General features: G+C 36.6%; 1 protein-coding gene across 2 annotated transcripts in view; it reads left to right on the top strand.

The window, feature by feature from the left end:
• The first annotated feature begins 7,194 nt into the window (after positions 1–7,194).
• The window catches only part of LOC120328869 (glutamate receptor ionotropic, delta-1-like), a 38,736-nt gene continuing 24,915 nt past the window's right edge, over positions 7,195–21,015 (top strand). For both annotated transcript variants that reach the window (XM_078118186.1, XM_078118187.1), the window contains exons 1-4: positions 7,195–7,318; positions 16,550–16,708; positions 17,947–18,056; positions 18,667–18,817. In XM_078118186.1, coding sequence (XP_077974312.1) covers positions 7,225–7,318; positions 16,550–16,708; positions 17,947–18,056; positions 18,667–18,817 — 514 coding nt within the window. In that variant the 5' untranslated portion in view covers positions 7,195–7,224. The remainder of the gene's footprint in view (positions 7,319–16,549; positions 16,709–17,946; positions 18,057–18,666; positions 18,818–21,015) is intronic.

The following is a 21,015-nucleotide window of genomic DNA, read 5'->3' as shown; positions in this document are numbered from 1 at the left end:
TTTTAAAACTCGCGAAACTACTCTCAAAATAAGCCTCGGAAATTTTGCAATGATAAAGTATAGGGGGTCAAAAGTCGGGGAAAGGTCCATACTTACATCATTAATCAGTGGTTTATTTTTATCATACTATAATGCATACAGAATATAGAAAACCACATTCCGGGGTAAATGAGGACGCAATAAACCAGTAGTGGGTAAATGTGCTAGTTCGGGTTATTTTATTACTTTAATGTAAGTATGGACTGGTATCCGTACAAAGGCCTTCGGGTGCCTTACGATAAGACCATTTTATCGGCTTTTCTCTCATTCGTGATAAATGTCAAAATCATATCCTATCTTACCAGTCGTTGTATTTTACAGAAATTTTAGTCTGTCCCAAGAGCTGAAGAGCTAGGTTTAGATATGAGGAAATTATTATAAATATATCCGTGTAAAATGACAAGTATATATATTCATAGCAATTCAATACAAATGTTAAGTCAAAAATAAATTGCACTGTTCTTATTAATATTCAAAACAAGCAATATCATTTGGTATAGGAACAATGTTCCTGGGGTCGAAGGACGGCGAAATATTCAATATACCACTAGGTTTTTGGACCCTGGGTCATAAAATTTGCCACATAGACTGGAAGGTGGCCATGTAAGTGTGACGTAAAAGTTACATTTCATGAACAATATTTACAGTATTATAAAAGCTTAAGTGGAAAACAATAAACCTCGTGTCGAAACCTAATTATAATCACAATTTAAAAAAATTCCCTGAGCTATTTGGTGCTCTCGAAGTATGTACAAGATGGCGCACAACATGAACATAGTATGTGTACCAGGTTAGTATTAAGGTTGTGCACCATCTTGGTCCACATACTTCGGGAGCTATTTTTAGCTGAAACATCAAAATTTGGTTTTAGTTTTATTGTGGCATCATCAGATGGGCCAGATTAAATTACCCAACGGGCCGGATTTGGCCCGCGGGCCGTAGTTTTCCCATGTCAGCATTATACGTTAGGCCAGGGGTGGGCAACTTCTCTAGTTGGCGGGCCAGATGTGGGAAAATGAAGTCATCGGTGGGCCGGATTATTACATAAATAGTATTGAATATCCTAATCACATATTTATTCGCTAATGCGAGAAAGAAAATTATAAATCGCGTTTAAAGTAAAGTTTAAACCTTACAAAAAATTGAGACCAAAAACACATAATGAATTTATCATAATGTACTAAAATTGTACTCCAATAGTTTCTAAAGTCAGTGTGACATTTGTGGTCGATTAGAGTTGTCAACAAGTTGCTTAAACTCAGGCTTCTTTATGTTAAATGCTCGACACTCTCTGTTAACTTTACGTTTCTTGGAATATTCCATGGTTAATAAAACTTAATATAAAATCTAATTTCTAAAATCTATTTATATTTATAATCTAAATATAAATATAACTTGATAACAGTAGTGGGGAATGTTCACAACGCTCTCCGCTGTTTAACAAGTGTGTTAACGCAATTGTTTGTTCACTAAGGCAATTGTTTATTTCACCAGCTCACACTGACAGTGCGATGAGAGTAGTGCGATCGGCAACTTTCAGGAATGATGCGTCCGACCACATCACAGAGTGTGGTTGGATACAGTCAGCGGGCCAGTCAAAATATCGTCGCGGGCCGGACCCGGCCTGCGGGCCGTATGTTGCCCACCCCTGCGTTGGGCTATACTTACCAAAGCCCGTATAGTCCATGGCGCTCAGTTATCAATCAAACATTCTTCGTATTCCAAATTCCCCAGACAATTTTGACAATTATATTAGATTTTTTCAATTTATCCAATAATCTATCTAGTTGAAGGATTATTATATTTTGTTATTGATTTTAAGCTATTACTGATTCAATTATTTCGTAATAATACTAACAATGCTACAGGGAATTGGTTCTTCAGTCGCGTAACAATATAAAAATTGATAAAGAAATAATCAATATTTCTAACTAAGATTAATCCGTGATTGGGGAAGTCTTACGTCATTATTTCACAAATTTATTTCGCAACGTTCCACTTATACGAAAAAAATAAAAGCCCTTTTTAAAGCTATTTGCTCAGAGAAAGGTCACGCACACTCACTCAGAAATATAGGGGATTGATCTCTGGTCACAAAGCCTTCACAAGGCCTTCAGGGTGCCAAGAGCTACCAAGATTGAAGAATTACAGAGTAAAAATGAAAATTAGTTAATACGGATTGGCACAAAAATCAATAATTTATTTTTCCATCATACTAAAATACACTTTATGAATAAACAATACCTAAAAGATGAATAATGATATGTCAGGTTGAGGGGAGGCGCGAGACACCATTACTGGTTATCGAGCAGCGACACCCGTGATTCAAGTCTAACAGTATTAATTAAACAAATCAAACGCCAATTCTTGAAGCAGTTCGTGTCAATACGATTAGATAAACATCTATGAGGTAATGAATTTCTCATAAGTGTTCATTAATCCGTCAGTCAGTAGTTTATTTTTCTACATACCGTAAGTACAAATGGTACATACAAAATTAAGGGCTCTCCAGAGGTGTGTGTACCGATATGAAGGTAACTAATTTTGTTCGCCCACTTTACATCAAGTTGCGTGAATGGACTGAAGCCTATGGGCAGGGGTATATTCACTTGGCTAACACGAACAGTCCCCAAAATTGTAATAGAACTAAAATAAGGAAAATCGGAATGAAATTATGGCCTAACCCTATACACATATTACGGGAGTACCGAATTAAGAAAGATACCAAAAAATGCATTTCAATGAATGAGGGGAAACGCAATAAACCAGTAATGGTTATCAAGCAGCATGAGGTTGTCTAACATTGAGTCATACTGAGAAAAAATGTCGATCATAGATACTTCAAAAAAATACAAACTACAAGACATAAAATTTTCGTCTGTCATTTTCTGTATTCGTACAATTTGCAAAGCATCATCCTCTAGGAGGCGCTCTCTTCGCAGATTTCATCGACTATTCGACTAGATTGCCATGCTTTGTAAATCACAACAGACTATAATATTGACGGCTTAAGCCAGTTAATCCTATCTTAGAATTCAATATCTGACTGCGCAAATTTTCGATCCGCGGTAATTTGGTCACACAGTGGAAGGTGTGATAAGGTGCATTGCATGTTAGTGGTATTTGAGGTGAAAATGGATCTAATAATCAGTAGTTTATTTTTCCATTTCAATAGAAATAAGATTTCTACCTACAGAATAAAAATGTATTTCTGCAGCCTAGAACAAAAGCTGAAGTTTTCTCTTTTACTTTAAGGTAGCATTCAAAATTTTGCAATGATCAAATATAGGAAGAATTTTTCTGGTGTCGGAATATCCGACTTTCAATTGCGATGATTGCGAAGTCATGATTGTTATAAAAACATAAAATAAAAGGGCACCAGGGTGACTTAGCAATTTTTAATAGGCAGTTTAAGACTGCTTGCATAAGCAAAAGTTTTAGTTACTCGGATTTTTTTTATACAAGATGTGCTGCTTATGAAGATTTGGTTGCAACTTCACGATCCGACGTTTATTCGAGTTTCTTGGTCGAAGCGGCAAGCTACATTACGAGTTTATTGTACTTCAAGTAAAGGTGGCTCCAGTAACCAATAGTTTATTTCATCACCATACTGGAAATTTAATTTAAAGAAAACAAGATAAAATGGTAGTTCAAAGCTAAGTGAAGCGCGAAACCAATACTGGTTGTCGGACAACATTATCCTAGACTAGCGGTAAAGGCAGTTTCAGTAATCAGTAGTCTATTTTTCTGGAAACACACTTTGTATAAGCGGTACTTTGGGGTGAATGCAACTGCCAAACTGCAGTATTAGGGGCGTATCCAGAATATTTTCAACGGGTTAGAATTTTCGTTATACCGTAACAACTAGCGGGTCCCTAAAATGTGGGTTTTCTAAAGTCTTGAGTGTTTACGGTGAGAAACTAAAAGTTGAATTATTCGGGTATTGGTTATCAGAACTATGCTAATATTGAAGAGGTCGTAGCTGAGTAAATGTGGTTTGTCCGTTATTAAGCACAATAGGCCAGTGATTATGACAATGTATTGTAGCTATTGTAATTCCGAAAATACCCGACATTAATGCTAGAATATGAAACGGTAGATCTCACGCTAGCTTACATTATATAATTATAATGTAAATTATCACTAAGATAGCAAAAAAAACATAATAATCATTCGTTGCTACTGCAATCAAATTTACCTAATTTATCAGTAACCCCTGCAATTTCTATTAGGATTGTGGCCACCTGCAAATGTTCTTGTGGCCCACTGGTTGAGAACTGGTGTTCTAGTAATCAGCTTGAGGTCGATTCCACGGCGCTCCAGAAGTGTGTGTACCAATATGAAGGTAACTAATTTTGTTCGCCTACTTTCCAACAAGTTGTGTACAGGGACTGAAACCACTTGGCTAACACAGACAGTACCCGAACTCGTAATAGAACTAAAATAGGGAAAATCGGAATAAAATTATGGTCTAATCCTAACCTGATACACACACTACGGAAGTACTGATCCCACATACCTTTGGAATTTAAGATAAATTTCCCCACTTTTTTAATAGTATCAAAATTCCAGAAGCGACAAATATTTCAAATAAGAGAGTGCGCGCCCCACCTCAGCTCGGAAATGTAATTGAATCGAATATCTGCCTCTCTCTCTCTTGGGATTTTATTAATTTGATTTCAAAGTCGCAGAAACAACGCGAAAAGGAACTGACGAATGGAAGCGAGGTCACGTCTTAATTTTAGATTGTCGTGTTTTTTAGATTTTAGAAGTTTTATTTGAAATCTGTGTCGGTTAGTGTAGGGAAGCACTTTGAATCATTATCATTTTTTTTTAAGTTTATCATCGGCGCAGCGGCCGTGCAGTTAAAACGCCAATGGGTCCTTACTTAGTGTTATGGGTCCTTATCTAGTTTTATGTTTTCGAAAATAAAGAATATCAGAAGTTGTACTAAAGAAAATTCAAAACTAAATTTATCTCCAAGAATGACAAAATTTTTCTCGAGACGGAATTACTCGCCGATTGAAAAGTGTTGGTTTACAATTATATCAGTGATTCCCAAAATTGATTGACCGGGGGCATATACCGGTACCGGTACGTATAATTAAAATACCGGTATACCCGAATTGTTACGAATATACACGTGCTTAAACTGTGATAATCACGTAACAATTGGCGGTATCTAAAACTCAAAAAAGAGAAAAAAGCACAAAGTGTTATACTATTTCATTTAGGTTCGGCGGGCCATATTAAATGGTTACGCGGGCCGTATTTGGCCCCGAGCCACGGCATGGGAACCACTGGTTTAGATAGATGTACGATCGGCTATATCAGACATTTATCACTGCTATGGTCGTTTATGGGCAGAAAACAAACAGACTTGTATTGATTAAATGTGCATATATAGATTATAAATTTTTCCTTGTCATAATTTACTGCTGATAAAATCACATTTTTTTCCAATGTCTTGTACTTCGTATTACAGAAGTAAAGGACCTCCAGAAGTATGCGCACCAAGATGGCGCACAACCTGAACATAGTATGTGTGTACCGCTTAGGATTCAGGTTGTGCGACATCTTGGTGCTCATACTTCTATAGAGCACCGAAGTGAAAATGTCGCGAGTTCAAAAAGCTTCAGAACCTTTATAGACTTGAGCTACAGATTCGATTTCTGCTGGACTAACTCATTTTCAATGCTTTTGTGGCGGTTGATCCGTATGAATATATTGCAAGAATGCTGTAGCAAGAGTGAAGATAGGACAAATATATTTCTGTAACGTTTTGTTTGGCCAAGGTCAGACTTCTTCAGACATACATAGTTCAACTATAACGGGAAAAGCAGTTCAATATTGTTTGAGCAGGGCGCATAAACGGCGAAAAGTATTAGCGATAAAAAGTTTTAATAATCTTATTTCAACTTGGGAATAACTGAAAATCGTATTTTTACTCCAATTATAACGTACAATTATCTCAATACAATAACATTCATTATAAATTGTCAAACAGTTATATAAAGAACGCATTTTTAGACTTTGCCATGAGCGCCATTTTACGTAGATACACCACTGTCTGTGATGTTTCTACCGCTTGTCTTGTTATAGTTGACCTGACTATCTATGTCTGAGAAAATCTGACCTCGGCCATACGAAACGTTACAGAAATATATTTGTGTTAATGTGCAACAAGTAGGGCTGGGAAATGGCAACGGTTACGATTTATTTTAACCGTTAACCGACATCTCAGATACAAATCATCTCCATAATGTACAATTTCTTCAAAATCGATTACGTCATCGCAAATTTATTTCCTGTGGCGTTTAATTCAATAGAATATCACTAATCGTATCGGTAAGGACCCAATAAATGTGACAAATAATTGAAGTACCAAGATTGCTAATTATAAAAATCTGACGGTGCTCCCGAAGTATGCGAACCAAGATGGCGGACATCGGAACGTAACATGGGTAACAGGTTAGGGTTAGGCGATGTTTTTTTTTCAATTTTCCTTATTTTAGTCCTATTATCAGTTCGAAGACTAGCCAAGAGCCTCCCGTAGTATTTATACCTAAAATTATGGCCTAACCCTAACCTAGTACACATATTACATTCCAATGTCCGCCATCTTGGTTTGCATACTTCGGGAGCCCCAATTTGACAATGATAAATTCAGAATCAGTTTTTGATCGAAATATTTTGTTCATGATTTTATTGCAAAATCGTATATTCAATGTCATCCAACAAGTGCGCAGTTGATGCTGTTTTTCTTTGTGATATCTTAGAATAAAATGTGCACGTCGAGGACTGAAAATTTTGACATAAGTCGGGTTTTACTAAAATACTTCAATATGTCCGAAACACGCTGCATATCTTTTGCAGTAGAGCGATCATGAAACTATCTCCATTCGTGAATAATTTTGAGCGTTACCGGGTTAGGATCACCCGAAATTGCTTTGTAACCATTGTGACGTAACATATGAGAATTATAAATTATTACGTCAAACGTCACGCTGCGGTTAACCGGTTAAAGTGTTTTCCCTGAAATTCCCAGCCCTAGCAACAAGACTTCTTATAGACCCGAAGCCTTGTTTGACAATAGTGAAAGCAAAATTTATTTCGTAAACAACTCATTTTAAACAGTTTAAAAATTCTTTTTGCAGCCGTACCGTATCTTAGACATAAAACATAATGTTTCAGCTGAGGTGTAATGTCATCGTCTTCGGATTCTGGATGATTGTGACGTCATATTCACTCGTGAATGGAGAATTGTCAGTTAAAATAGGTGAGTGCAAACTTTGTAAAGTGCTTTGTAAGAAAAAAGTAAATTGTCTTCTTTGTTTGAAATATTTTCACAATTTTAAAAATATGTACAACGATGGCACATAGAAAGCATAAGATTTTCACTACGCGTCATACAAGGAAGCCCATGAGCAGGCCCAATTATTTCCAAATCGCGCCCGATCACCAGTCAAGTCAGTTTTGAAAAGAGTTATTCAGTCACAGATTCGCAGACTTGGGTGGTGGCTATAGGGCATGGGTGGGCAACCTTTTTTGGCTCGCGTGCCAAAATCGGCTAACTTTAACAACAAAATTCTCCCGCGTGCCTACCACAATTAAAAACAACGCTTTTGCTACCTCCAAAGCAAAAATACGCAATAATAAGATTTTTAAACACGTACAGACAGATTCACTATTCGGGAAAATATCAGTTCGGAAAATAGATTTGATTATTTTCTTATTCTATATAAGTTAGACTTCTGCTGCTGTATTACCGTATTATTATAGAGGTTGGATTTTTATATTTTGTAACTTTCAAAGAAATACACGAACTGCTGGTTTCATCTTTCAGGCTACTTCTGTAACGAGATTTAATTAATAAAGTTCATAACTGAGAACAGAGATTCACAAGCATATGTAAATGAAAACATGGAGAGTAATGCAGTAAAAATGTTGGGAATGGCGTCCCAATCACGCAATAGTTCATTTTCTGCACCTCTATCTTATATTCTCTTCCCTAATAGTTTATATATTTCTTTCGAAGTCAATTTATACAGTAAGTTAGCAAGTAACTCTAACCAACATGAGCTGTACAACTTCATTAATCAAGCAGAAATGAAGAAAAAGGGTGGCACAGACGAACTATATTACGTAATAATATAGCCAAATGAATGCCGCCCTCTTCTCGACAAAATTTCTCGAGAGCTCACACATTTGTTACGTCATAATATATTTCTTTGTAGCTAAATGTCATAAAAGGACCAAAAGAGTTTAAATAAATACCGGATTGTTAACAAACGATATATAATGAATAAATTGGTATTTTTATTGACGCCATATTTTAAAAATGCAATTCTGATATTACCCTTTTTTCCCAGCGACTTGATAATGAAACAGGTTTCTTATTGTGTGTACACCCTCGGCGAAATGTCTGGATGATTAATTCTAGTTTTCAGGAATTTATGTTTCTGGAGTACCCACAATAATAAAAAAAAGTTACATACAATTGACTATCTTCCAAGTATTCGAGATTCGAATCTGAAAAATATTAGATTCGATTTTGAAATCATCAGGTATTCGAAAATGCCTGATAGTGTGCTATTTTTAGACACCAAGTGGATCATGCTACACATTTGCAAACTTGCTGTTTCATCGAGTTTAATGTGTTTTATCTTCTACTGACCAACTCCCTAGTTCAGGGGTGGCCAACCCGAGGCTCGCGAGCCTCATGCGGCTCTTGCGTTGGTTTTATGCGGCTCTTTTCGCCTTGGTTATTTTAAAAAGAAAAAAAACCTTGTAAAGTACGATTGATCTTGTTTCGATTAAACATTCACCGAGCATTCTACTTTCACGCATATAGGTATATTTGTGTTCATGTATGTTCTTGTTTGTAATGCGGCTCATCGCGGTAATAAAGTACAAAATGTGGCTCTTGGTCTCTGACTGGTTTGCCACCCTTGCCCTAGTTGCTTCGGTCACTGATACTTGCAATACCTGTCCCTCAAGTCACTGATACTGACCTATAGAGTGTTTTGTTATTATGTTGTTGTTTTGTTATGGGTATTCTTTTTCTTGTTGTTATGGAAAAATGTCTTTTCTCTTTAACTACTGGTACTGGACCAATTCCTTTGAAATTTTTAATGGTTAAATATTGTTGTTGTCGCTAGAAGGCTATTACGCAATTACTACGGGCTCAATGGGACTCGCTTGTGGTTGTGTAAATGATGACGTCATCAAAATTCAAAATATTGCGCAACTTATGGCGGTTCCGCGTTCGCGCTCGTTGTGTCCTGGTGGTCGATCAAAGTCGCGATGACTACGGTACCGGTACTCTGAAAGATTACATACCTTTGCTACTTCGTTTTGGCTTTCGTGTGCATATAGTGCGCGCATTGAGCTCTCGTTTTTAGAAAAGACCGGATTGTTAAAGTAACGCATTGACCGAAAATGCGAAAATACAAACGACGTGAAAGCTTGTCCATGTTGCATCGATTTTCCATTACTACCTTGCATTCATTATTATACGAAACAGAGTTATTTAATTCCACTTAATTTAAGGTTATCTCATGAGCTGAAAATAGAAATTTAATTTGTGTAATTTTGTTATTTGATGTTTTTGAATCGCTCTTTGTAAAACTTCTTTGAATAAAGAGACTTGACTGTTCGCTATCGCAGAGCGGTTCACGTAACCACTGGTCGGCGGCGGCTTCCTCCGCCATTAAAATCAATGAAACAATACTGCACATTTTCTCTTATAATCACCTAACGAGAGCGCATGTTTGCACCAGGTATATTCATGTCGCAGATAAAAACACGAAAGCAAAACGATTTAATTTGCCGTCCTTCGAATTTCTATTCAGAAAAACTTCACCAGTGGTGAAGGGATATGGATATCAGGGCATGATATCTATATATATACATACGATAATGTTTTTTCCATATCAAGCCTTGATGAAGTTTTTCTGAATAGATATTAGTAACGTCGGCAAATTACATTGTTTTGTTAACCCCGGTCGTGCTTTATTTATCATCAACATATGACGAGAGGCCATGTTTACCCAAATGACTGTTCTGTCCGATCGGCTCCTCTCTTCCAAATATGATTTAGCCAAAGTATCGAATACGACAAGCTAGACCAAAATAACAGACAGATTCCGGCCCAATGCTCATCACTTTACCAGGGAAACTAGTTAGACCAGGGCTTTCCATACTTTTTGGGTTGCGAAATCTTAGTTTCGACGGACCCCCATACCATGCCGTATCAACTTGTGTGCCTAACCAACGAGGAAGAATATTGTTTCCTATACAACACTACAACACTTTAATGTGATGGATGAAATTACTTTTCACTGCACAATTTATCAATTTTCGAAGCAAATTGCGACAAGCAAACTCGTACGTCCGACTCTACGCAAGTCTCGAACTGTATTTTGTCATCATATTGGTAAGAGCTGAAAATGCTACGTAACCGATACTCCAGGAGCATGTGCACCAAGATGGCAGACACCGGAACGTAGTATGTGTCAGATTAGGGTTAAGCCATATTTTTATTCTAATTTTCCTTATTTTAGTTCTATCGTGAGTTCGGGACGAGTGCAGTGATTCCCCTTGGTGACTTTCCGGTGCCAGCCATCTTGGTGCACATACTTCTGGATCGCCGCCTAAGCTATGCAGGTCGTTGCAAAAGGCTATAAAAGTTCAATTGCTTTCAATGATAGTAACGGATGTTCGGCCGCCTGGAACCCTGAGTTAGAAACGCTGGAATAGGAAAACCAGAAAGATTTCGGTTCCGGGAGTCGATGATCCTCGCGTATCAGTGAACGCTTGCTTAAGCACTGGTTCGGAGTGAAGCATGTTTACTTCGCTCAGTGTCTGTCTTGGATACAAGCGTACCGTATCCCACGCAATTTGAGTTTGATTTAGGCAGCCGTCAGTTCTAATCAAAAATCGATAAAGCGGGCTGAAGTTTACGATGAAACCTAGACTTGTTTTTTAAACGAATTTATAGATTTGGTTTCTCAAAATAACTTTGTTGAATTTCTTTCAAAACACAGACAGTCCAAGTCCTCAAAAAGAGTTAGAATTAGTATATAGTTGAGCAAATTTGAAAAAGAAATATTTTACTAGGCCAAGATTATAATTAAGCGAATTTATAGAATCGATTTCAAAAAATCCTTTCATGACAAATCTTTCGAAATTTGAAAAAAAAACTTACATCTCAGCAAAAGGGTTGAGGTAAATTTGAAATATTTTTCATTATTTTTTAGGCAGGCCAAGGATATTTTTTGAGCCAATTTATAAATTCGGAATCCCGAAATAATGTTAAAAAATCTTCAGAAATTTCTCAAAAAAGTATTACAGCTCCACAAATAGTTGAAGTAAATAAGTGAATCAAAGTATTTTTCCTCTACAAATTTTTACGCGTGCCATCGATTGGGGTTCGGCGTGACTGTACCTATATATTTCTTTTCGTGCTAGCAGACATTCTGCACTTAATATTTCACATTTTTAAACGCAAGTGCAATCTTACATTTTCACAGATATAAAGTTGAGTTAAGAATTCATTAGTATTATAAAATATCGACAAGAGTTACTAATACTAAAAATTAAACAAATATGATGACGTCACAACTGACGTTACGTCATTATACTGTTTCTATGACGTCATTGGCGTGGGTTGACTAGGCCTCAAATAAAATGGAAATTCTTCTCACGTAAGAGCAAGATAATATCAGCAAGTGGGATGTCCATAAAGCCCCTTTACAATTTCAATTTTGTGATGATGTCAGATTTCAATATATCTTAACCAGTTTTTTCTTTAATCAGTAATTGATTAAGTATTTTTACTTCATTTAATACATCTGTGAGGACCAAAACAATATGTGGTATCAATGAATTCTCTTTGTAATTTAAAAAATTTCTAAGACTTCATGGGCGCCCTAGATATAAAGTAAATTCAAATCGTTATGACAGAATGCACTGAATCGGAAAAAGATTGCGCTATATCAGCGATCGAGATTGTGACAGTGATTCAAATATAAATTATTATCGAGTAGCTGTGATTAATTGCTTTTTTTACGGCGAACGTGGGCCGTAGATATTCCAAGCATGAACAAGAGTTTCTAATTGACCCAAGATCGAGTAAGGGGTATTTAGAAAGTGTTGTTTACGTTTAAATAATTGCGGTATCACTGATAATTCTAGCATAATTTCTAGTAATTGCTGTTAGTTGGCCAATTCGCAAAATTCATACGAAACTTACCAACTATAACAAAATTCTTGAGATTCTATTTGAGTTGAATTTTGAAACGTCAAATAGATGGTTAGGGGTAGACAAATGTTCCCAATCACCAATTGAAAGGGTTTCTCCGCTGTATAGGAATTAAGTCTAATTTTCACTTATTAGTATTTTTGAAAGAAAGCAAAAGTTATTGTGTGGGTCATTCATAGATTTGTTTTTGTATATAGATTTTAATTCAAATCTCTCTGTCGAATTTGAAGTTTCAAACAAATTTAGGGCTAATTTAAATTATTTTCTTATTTTCACATTTTATGTGGTCTATTAATGCTTTTTCGCCCATAACAGGACTCTGTATATCGTCACGCTAATAACCGAATTGCGTAAGTCATTTTTAGCAGTTTTGAGAAAAACATAAAAAACTTCCTAATGATTTTGTTATGCAATTGAGAGTCAATAGTTTGCCATGGTTCAATTTTTTGATCGTAGCCGGATTTAAGTTAATTTATGTGACGCAGTTAAGTGACGTCATAATGGCGCACTGTGACTTAGGCAGAAATGTGTCTATGACTTGGTGACATACGCAATTTTGCAACTTCACTATATGCACCAGTTCTGAAAACTAAACATTCCAAAAACGAATGTAATTCTCAGTATCTACAATGTCTAATCCCCAAAATAGCTAATCAGTTTCAATTACATCATTTTTTATGTTTAAAAATATATATTTCCTCAATATAACACGTTCTGCACACCCACCGAAATAGGACTAAGATTAAATATAAAGAATAAAACAGCAATGCACCCAATATAAAAGCCGACCAAGGTAAATTTGACTCGGACAGTGAATATCACAAGTGTACGTCTTCCTATACTGTAGTAAAATTTCAAATTAATACGCGCTAAGCTAGAATCCGAGATGCAAAAACTCGAAAATACTTCGCCGAGGTTATTTTGCCTTTGTGACGTCACAATAGTACTGCGGTAACAGGGATAATTCATTATGAAGAAACAATTGCACAAATGTGCATGTCATACTAAATCTCCATTTTTATGGGTTTCGGAATTCCCAAATTAAAATCTGAGTTAACAGACAGGTGCGCAGCATTACATAAATACCTATTTTATAAAAAACTCAAAATCGCCAAAAATGACTTACGCAATTCGGTTATTAGCGTGACGATATGACTAAGGACCGGCCTCGTTCCGGCTAGGAATCGGTCATCTAATTTATTGCATCCTTTCCGATTGTCGGTATTTTATGGTTTTAATTTGTATAAATTCCATCGAATTGTCTTTCTTTAATTGATAATCGATACAAACTCTTGTCCCGAGATTTCCTCGAAAACGAGAAATCTAAATAATGAAATAAATTGCCATGTGCGTCGATTTATTTTGTGTAATCTTCCATTTTTTGTCCAAATGTGGCCACATATGAATCACACCATTTTCTGTGGTCCATATTTGGACTCAAAATGGCATAACATGGATATTTTTGGAAGCGGAAACCTCAAATCAATGCAAGTCATTGATGTTATTCTCCCCAGGGAGACAGAATGCCGCGAATCGTGTTTGGTTTTTCAATATCTTATATTTCGTTGGAATAAATTTTACTTCTGTTTACGAACCAAATGCGAACATCACCAAATGCGATTTTTTGTTTACCCTCGCACAAATGCGGCGCGGGCCACATGTGGCCCGCGGGCCTGGGTTTGGACCACCCTGTACCAGACATTTGTTCGAAAATATTCAACCATTCCAAATTTAAAATATCAAAGTGTTTTTACTTTTTTAAATTTTTGATCGTTTTAAATAAAATTCAATTTCACAAATTGCTATCGATGAAATCCTCGTCATACAGTGGGCTGTTAAAAACGTATTCCACATAGTACACCTCGAAAGTGCAAATTTTCTCTAATTTTTTTAATATGCCCAAATTTATATTCCGAGTAAACACAGTAGCGAGGCTTGACCAGTTTACATTTTAAAATTAAGAGTGTTTTAACCCAGCAACCCTTTTCAGTCAAAATCCAATTTCACAAATTACTCTCGATGAAACTTCCATCAGATTGTACCGGACAGTCAGTTCTTAACCTAAAATCAATGCCATAAGCTTTATTGCTTGACCTCAATTAATCCCTGGCAATTACGGTGACCAGCTTTGAATTAAATGACTTTGTTTGATTGTTAATTTTACAAAATGGTTCGTTTGGTTTATTATGCATTGTTTTTTTGTTTTTTTTTTGCGTTGGGGGGGAGCAAGCATACATTAAAAATATAATTGGGCATTGAAATTGACAAAAGCGGTCTATTATACTACACTCTGATTGAAATGGTTTGGATGGGTTCGGGCGAAATGAATAAAACTTAAATCGATTACGGTGACCAGCTTTAAATTAAATGTTTTTTTTTAATATTCATAGAGGAAAGGTGTTGAATTTTTCCTTGTTTTGAGCATTGCAATTTTTTTCGGGGGTAGGTGGGGGGGGGGTCTGTTTTTATACGCTTTATTTTAACAAGAATTTAAGAAAGCATCTGACAGTTGTTGGAATATTCCAATGATATATAAATTGAGTAAGTCCAATGAGCTATTGCATCTTTTTTAATCCTTATAAGCCCTTTATCATGATTATTCAGGTGCTCCAGGAGTATGTGTACCAATATGGAGGTAACTAATTTTCTTCGCCTACTTTACATCAAGCCGTGTAAAGAGACGGAAGCGTATGGGCAGGGGATATATTCACTTGGCTAACACAGAAAGTTCATGCACTCGTAATAGAACTAAAATAAGGGAAATCGGGATAAAATTATGGCCTAACCCTAACCTGGTACACATACTACGTGTTTACGAATTAATTTGCTATATCATGTCTTGTTAGGAACGTAATTGGGGTATGGGCGGTCGATCTCGGAGTGGGACTTTTAATTCTAATCGTTCCGAACATGATTAATAAGGTTTATCGATAATCTGAAAATTTACTTAAACAACCAACTTCATGACGGCAATTAAAGTCAGACGTCATCTGCTGTTTCGTCACTAATTTAATTAATAATCTTTACCAAAGTCAGTAGTTTATTTTATCACAAACCAAAAGTCCACATTGGACAAAATAATTAGGAATGATAAAAATTGCATGATAATAAATGATAAAAATGCATTTCTGCGTAAGAATATATATATATATCCAAAATATATTCCAGTACACAACTAAATCTTACTTGCACGACCGCTACGGTAAAACCTATCTTTCTTCGAATTGACGTATGGTGCCGGTTTTCAGTAAGAAGGCAATTTACTAGATTAAAGTCGGCGCTGAGAATTTAAATGAATGATTTCTGGCATCGTTAATGCAGATTTCGGCTTCACGAATCGATAAAGTAATCCAGAAAGAAATACACTAAGCCTGGTATTTGTAACCGCGGTAGTAGCGTATTAGGTGTTCTAGTTATCCCACTCTTGTGAGTTTTTAGGACACGTTTCCCACATTTGTCACACCATTGTCCCACCTATCTTTTGTTCCCCTTGTAACAGAAAAATTTGGTAATTTTGCTTGTGACGTAATCGTGGTTCATACAATTGGGGCAATTGGGATTTTTTTGATAGATCCCCGGTGTATTCCCCTATTGCACACATAACCCAGTTTGAAACACTGGTCCCACTTATACCACACTTGTCCCAGTTGTCACAGCTAGTCCCGCTTATACCGAGCCATTCTTCAACTTGTAGCACGAAAATTTGATAATTATTCTTGTGTCGCACTCGTCGTATATACAAGTAGGAGAATCTGGAAGACTATGTTTATTTATTATTGTGTTGAATCTCTTTATGATCCTTCGAAATATATTCAGTAGCTGTCAGCATTTCAGTGTTCGATCCTTCTTAGTTAATGTGTATGGCCTTGCGTTGAACAATTTCCGAGTCTAATGTAGTTTCGTACCACACGTATTACTAGTGGGCTTGTCATAACAGTTTTTGCATATGTCATTCTTAAGCCCCATCTGACTACGCTATCCAAAAATTACGCCACTACGACGTCAAAATCGCGGGTAATCTTCTGCGCGTTTTGGACGACAATCCGTATATTTTGGCATGCTTTATTACTGTGACGTCATTTTTGGATGACGTAGTCAAGTGGCGTTTAGGAAGGGACATATGCAAAATTGTCACACCACGCCCACTAGAAGTTATTGTGGTAAGAAACTACACGAGACTCTAATTTCCTGCACGATGTCTTGATTCCTGCAAGGCTATGATATCACATGATTTACTTTTCCCAGGCGCGCTTTTTGAAACAAACACCGATGCAGAAAGAAGGGCACTTCGACTGGCAACACAACAAGTGAACTCAGATGGGAATCTTCTCAGCCCGTATATTCTAGTCAACCATTTACTAAGAAACGTCACAAAAGGAGACGTGTATATGTCCACAAAGAGCGGTGAGTTTGAAATATTTCTTTGCTCTGGACAAGTCTCTGGGCAGGTAGCCACCCATCGTGTAAGGGTACTAATGATAATGACCCCCTAAAAAAAATTACAGAACTAAGTGCATTTGGAACATATTCGATAGAGAACTTAACTTGCAAATCGTTCTGGATTACTGAAACGTCCAGGTACAATCATACAAAACACAAGATCAAGTGATAAATAAATATTTATAGTACATCAAAGATTCCCATCTTCAATCAAACACCCGATAAAACCTGCGTTCATTTTTAACAAGCTCATGTGGTAAATGAATTTTTCTTATTTTTGTAGAAGTATAGTTTTGGAAAAACCGAAATCTATTTTGTTCGTCATATCCTGTTCGTCATATATATTCATTACACTCTGAAATGATTTCGGTTTTCCCAGAACAAAGCCTAATTTTTCTAATTACTCTTGCAAAAATAGCGAAAACTTATTTTACACATGAACTTCGTCGGTTTGAAGTATATTTATTGCTTACCGTGTGTTTCTTTGAAGACGGAAATCTCATCTATCAAACTTTTTGCCTTGATTATTATAGGAGGTTGAACCCGGGTAGTTCTATTCACCGTATATTTTCGCGGGCAATGATAAATCGAAGACTTTAACGCTTCATTCTATATTGTCGGAGTTACCCAGCTACGAATGAGTGGTTTGTTAGTCTTTACATTTTCAGGGAATTGCGATTTGTGACTTATAACTAGGGCTGGGCATTTTCGAATACCTTGTGATTTCAGAATCGAATCGAATATTTTTTTCGAATCGAATCTCGAATACTTGGAAATATATAATTCTAAGCGACTTTATTATAGTAATTGGTCCTCTCAACAAATGAATTACTGAAGACATAGAATAAATCACTCAGATAGATTACTGAGCGTTCACACAGAATAACTCACTACAGGAAATAGTCATGTGTTAAAATTTCGTTGAAAAAATATGACTCCAATGAAAAAAAACTTGGGGAATTCACCTCAATCATTAGCGGAAAGATAAAAACAAGATGGCGGCGATTCGAAGTTTAGCTCTGAACCGATTCGAATAATTTAATATTCGATTTGAATATTCGATTCGAAACGCCCACCCCTACTTATAACCGAAAGTATTTCAAATATATATGAGATACTATCAATGGCCTACACGTAAAAAAATATCACATGGACATCGAAGTCGACAATAATACTAATTAGTAATTACGTTTATTTTACAGTTTGCGACATCGCGAAGATTGGCGTGGTTGCCTTGGTAACGATGACGTCATGCTCGGTAGAAACGTCAATTCAATCCATTGGGGATTCACTGAACTTACCAGTGTTACAGGTAAGATGGACGTATTTGCTGCTTCAATGCAGCTACAAGGTGTCGCTGACTGGATGACTCTTTGAGTCTTTCGCGATCCCTCGTCTATTGCAACAAGCCGATATCCGTCTTCGTAATTTGTTATATGTCTTTTTTTATTTTTCCATATCGTATATTGGTTTTGCATGACGAAAATAAAATCTGAATCTATTTGCGCAACCCCCCTAATCTTTAGTATATTTGAAAAATTTCTGATTGTAAGCTGAAAGCAGGCTCAGTTTTGACGTCAGGTTCAAGCTGTGTGCGTTTTCTCGCTCCACTCAATAGCGAAGAGCGGTGCTTTTGGGTTGAATAATGGCGCGGGTGCAACTGGCCTGAATGATATTGACTGTGCTCAGTTAGGGGATAAGAATCAGAACCCCACCCCCTCCCCTTTTTTAAATGCAAAAGAAATTATACTTCTGAGCGCCTCAGGACTCTTGAAAAGCCACGGCCGACTAGCTTCTACGTTTAACTAGGAAATTAGAAGTTCCAGTCTTCCCTCCTCATTTGAAAAATCTTGGCTACTCCCCTGATGCCAACATAACATAATCGACATCACCGATTATTCCCATTTCTTCATTCTGTTAAGATTGGTTCAAAATACTGCGGATCACCTCGCCTATCTGGGAATTATTTTTTCACTTCTCGTCCAGAGGAAGAAATCATTTTGCAAGCCTTGACTCAATATATCTACTCTAATCGTCTACGAAGTATGGTCATCTGCTACGAGCAAGGAACAGGTAAATGGCAGTTGATACTGATATCTAACGATATATGGCAGAAATGGGCAAACTGCGGCCCGCGGGACAAATCTCGGCCCGTTGAGTAATTCAATCTGGCCCGCCCAAAGCTGCCACAACCAAGGTAAAACCAGATTTTGATGTTTCAGCTAAAAAAAAAAAGCTCAAGTAATTTGTTGCAATTGCGATTAAATTTAGTTCGGGCAGGAGGCTTATATTTTCCACTTTTGCTTTCGTAACACTGTGAAATTTTTCCAAAAATGCAACTTTTTACGTCACAATTACATGGCCCGTCAACTTAAGTGGGCAAAATTTTCGGTCAGTGGTTCAAAAACATTGCTCACCCCTGATTATATAGGCCATAGGGTGTCCATGAAGTATTTTTTTTTAATTGAAAAGGTAATTTATCGATACCATATGTTGTTTTGGCTCTTACAGGTGTATAAAATAAAGTAAAAATACTTAAAGAATGACTGATTAAAAACAACAAACCTGGTTAAGATATATCGAGAACTGACTTCATGGCGAAATTGAAATAATAAAGGGACGTCATAGATACCCTGTATATAAAAAACGATTACATAGTCCTAGGTGACTATTCCCATACGTTACTTTAAAAAGTAACCGCACGAGAGGCGTTGGTTTATAAAATTAAAATGTCGCATCATCAGCGGATCGGGGTAAATAGGAAAATCCAATCAAACATTTGAAGGCTCTGTCGTTTTATGTAGTGTTTAAGGACCATAAACTGGTTAACTACTCCAGTGCTAGGGCTCTTAAGAAAAGTGTGACCCCCTCCGAATATGATAATAAAAAAATAACACAACCCGTTACCCGTTTCAATTCTTCTACGAAATTATATTTAAAACACTTCTGTTTATGTATGATTGTACTCAAAAGTTCAGTAATCTAGAATTTGCACAAAAGCCATGTTCGCTCAAAAATATGTTTCAAATGACATTGGTTTTCCAATTCAAAATAAAAAAAATGCAGAAATAAAATCGCCGAAACAGGTTTAACCTATATTTGATAAATAGTTTGATTCCCTGACATTGTAACAATTGAAGACCAAGTCGATGCTAATAGAATTAACACGCGGAGTTGAAGCGGCGTTTGGCTGAAAATGTCTGAAATCATTTTTCATTGCGGATTTGGCTCAGAGCATGGCTGGCGCCCGATTTTTCTTCACCCGCAAGGAAAATACTCGCACAATTTCATTATAGTGAAAATGGTACTCCCGAAGTATGTGAACCAAAATGGCGGACACCGGAACGTAGTATGAAGTATGTGTACCAGGTTAGAGTTAGGCCATAATTTTATTCCAATTTTCTTTATTTTAGTTCTATTACGAGTTCAGGGAAAAGCCAAGGGTAGTATTTGTACCCGAAATTATGGCCTAACTTTAACCTGGTACACATACTACTGGAGTACCCACCAAGTGTCTACAGCGTCCAGGGGTTTTCAGCCCTTTCGGAGAAGTAGAATTGCCATGAAACATTCCAAAAGGTCGAGGATACCCTCTACACTAGTTCAATTGTCCTGTCCAAATTGTAGAAATTAAAAGTGATCTTCAAAGTTTAGCAAGTTTAATATAGTGGTGAACCTAAATGGCACCTGATGATATTTAAACTATATACCTATCATGATATAGACCAGGGCTACTCAACTAGCGGACTGCGGTCCGAATCCAGATCTTTCGAGTATTTGATTCGGACCGCACCTAATTCTTTATTTTAGATCATTAGCCCCGCGCTTGAAGGTTCCTTTTATAAAATGACTTTTATAGTTTTAATTATACATGAAAAGAATTATTACACCATAATAGACAATATTGATTAGCCAATAATCGTTAGCCGGTCAAGGAAGTACGCGTTTAAGGATGCCGAAATATAATTTCTGGAAAGACCGGACCTAATTAATTTTGAAGTTTTGTATGCGGATCTTCGGTAAAAATTATTGAGTATTCCTGACATAGACCCCCGCCTTTGTGAAATTTTTGGAGTCCCATGACGCCGCGGAGCACTGGTTGAAAACCACTCCCCTAACCCCTGTATCACACCCCAGCCGCTTAATATGAAATGAACAAATGTTGTTATAAAATGTCAGACGGCAATTTTCGCTATTTAAAATCTTTCGCTCGATTCTAATTTAGTCACAGAATGACAATTCAATAAGAAAAATCAGATTTGGCGACAGGG

This window comes from Styela clava, chromosome 11 (assembly GCF_964204865.1).
Source record: "Styela clava chromosome 11, kaStyClav1.hap1.2, whole genome shotgun sequence".
In the NCBI taxonomy this organism is placed as follows: domain Eukaryota; kingdom Metazoa; phylum Chordata; class Ascidiacea; order Stolidobranchia; family Styelidae; genus Styela; species Styela clava.
The sequence above is the reverse complement of the archived record's forward strand: the minus strand, read 5'-3'. Positions and strand labels throughout refer to the sequence as shown.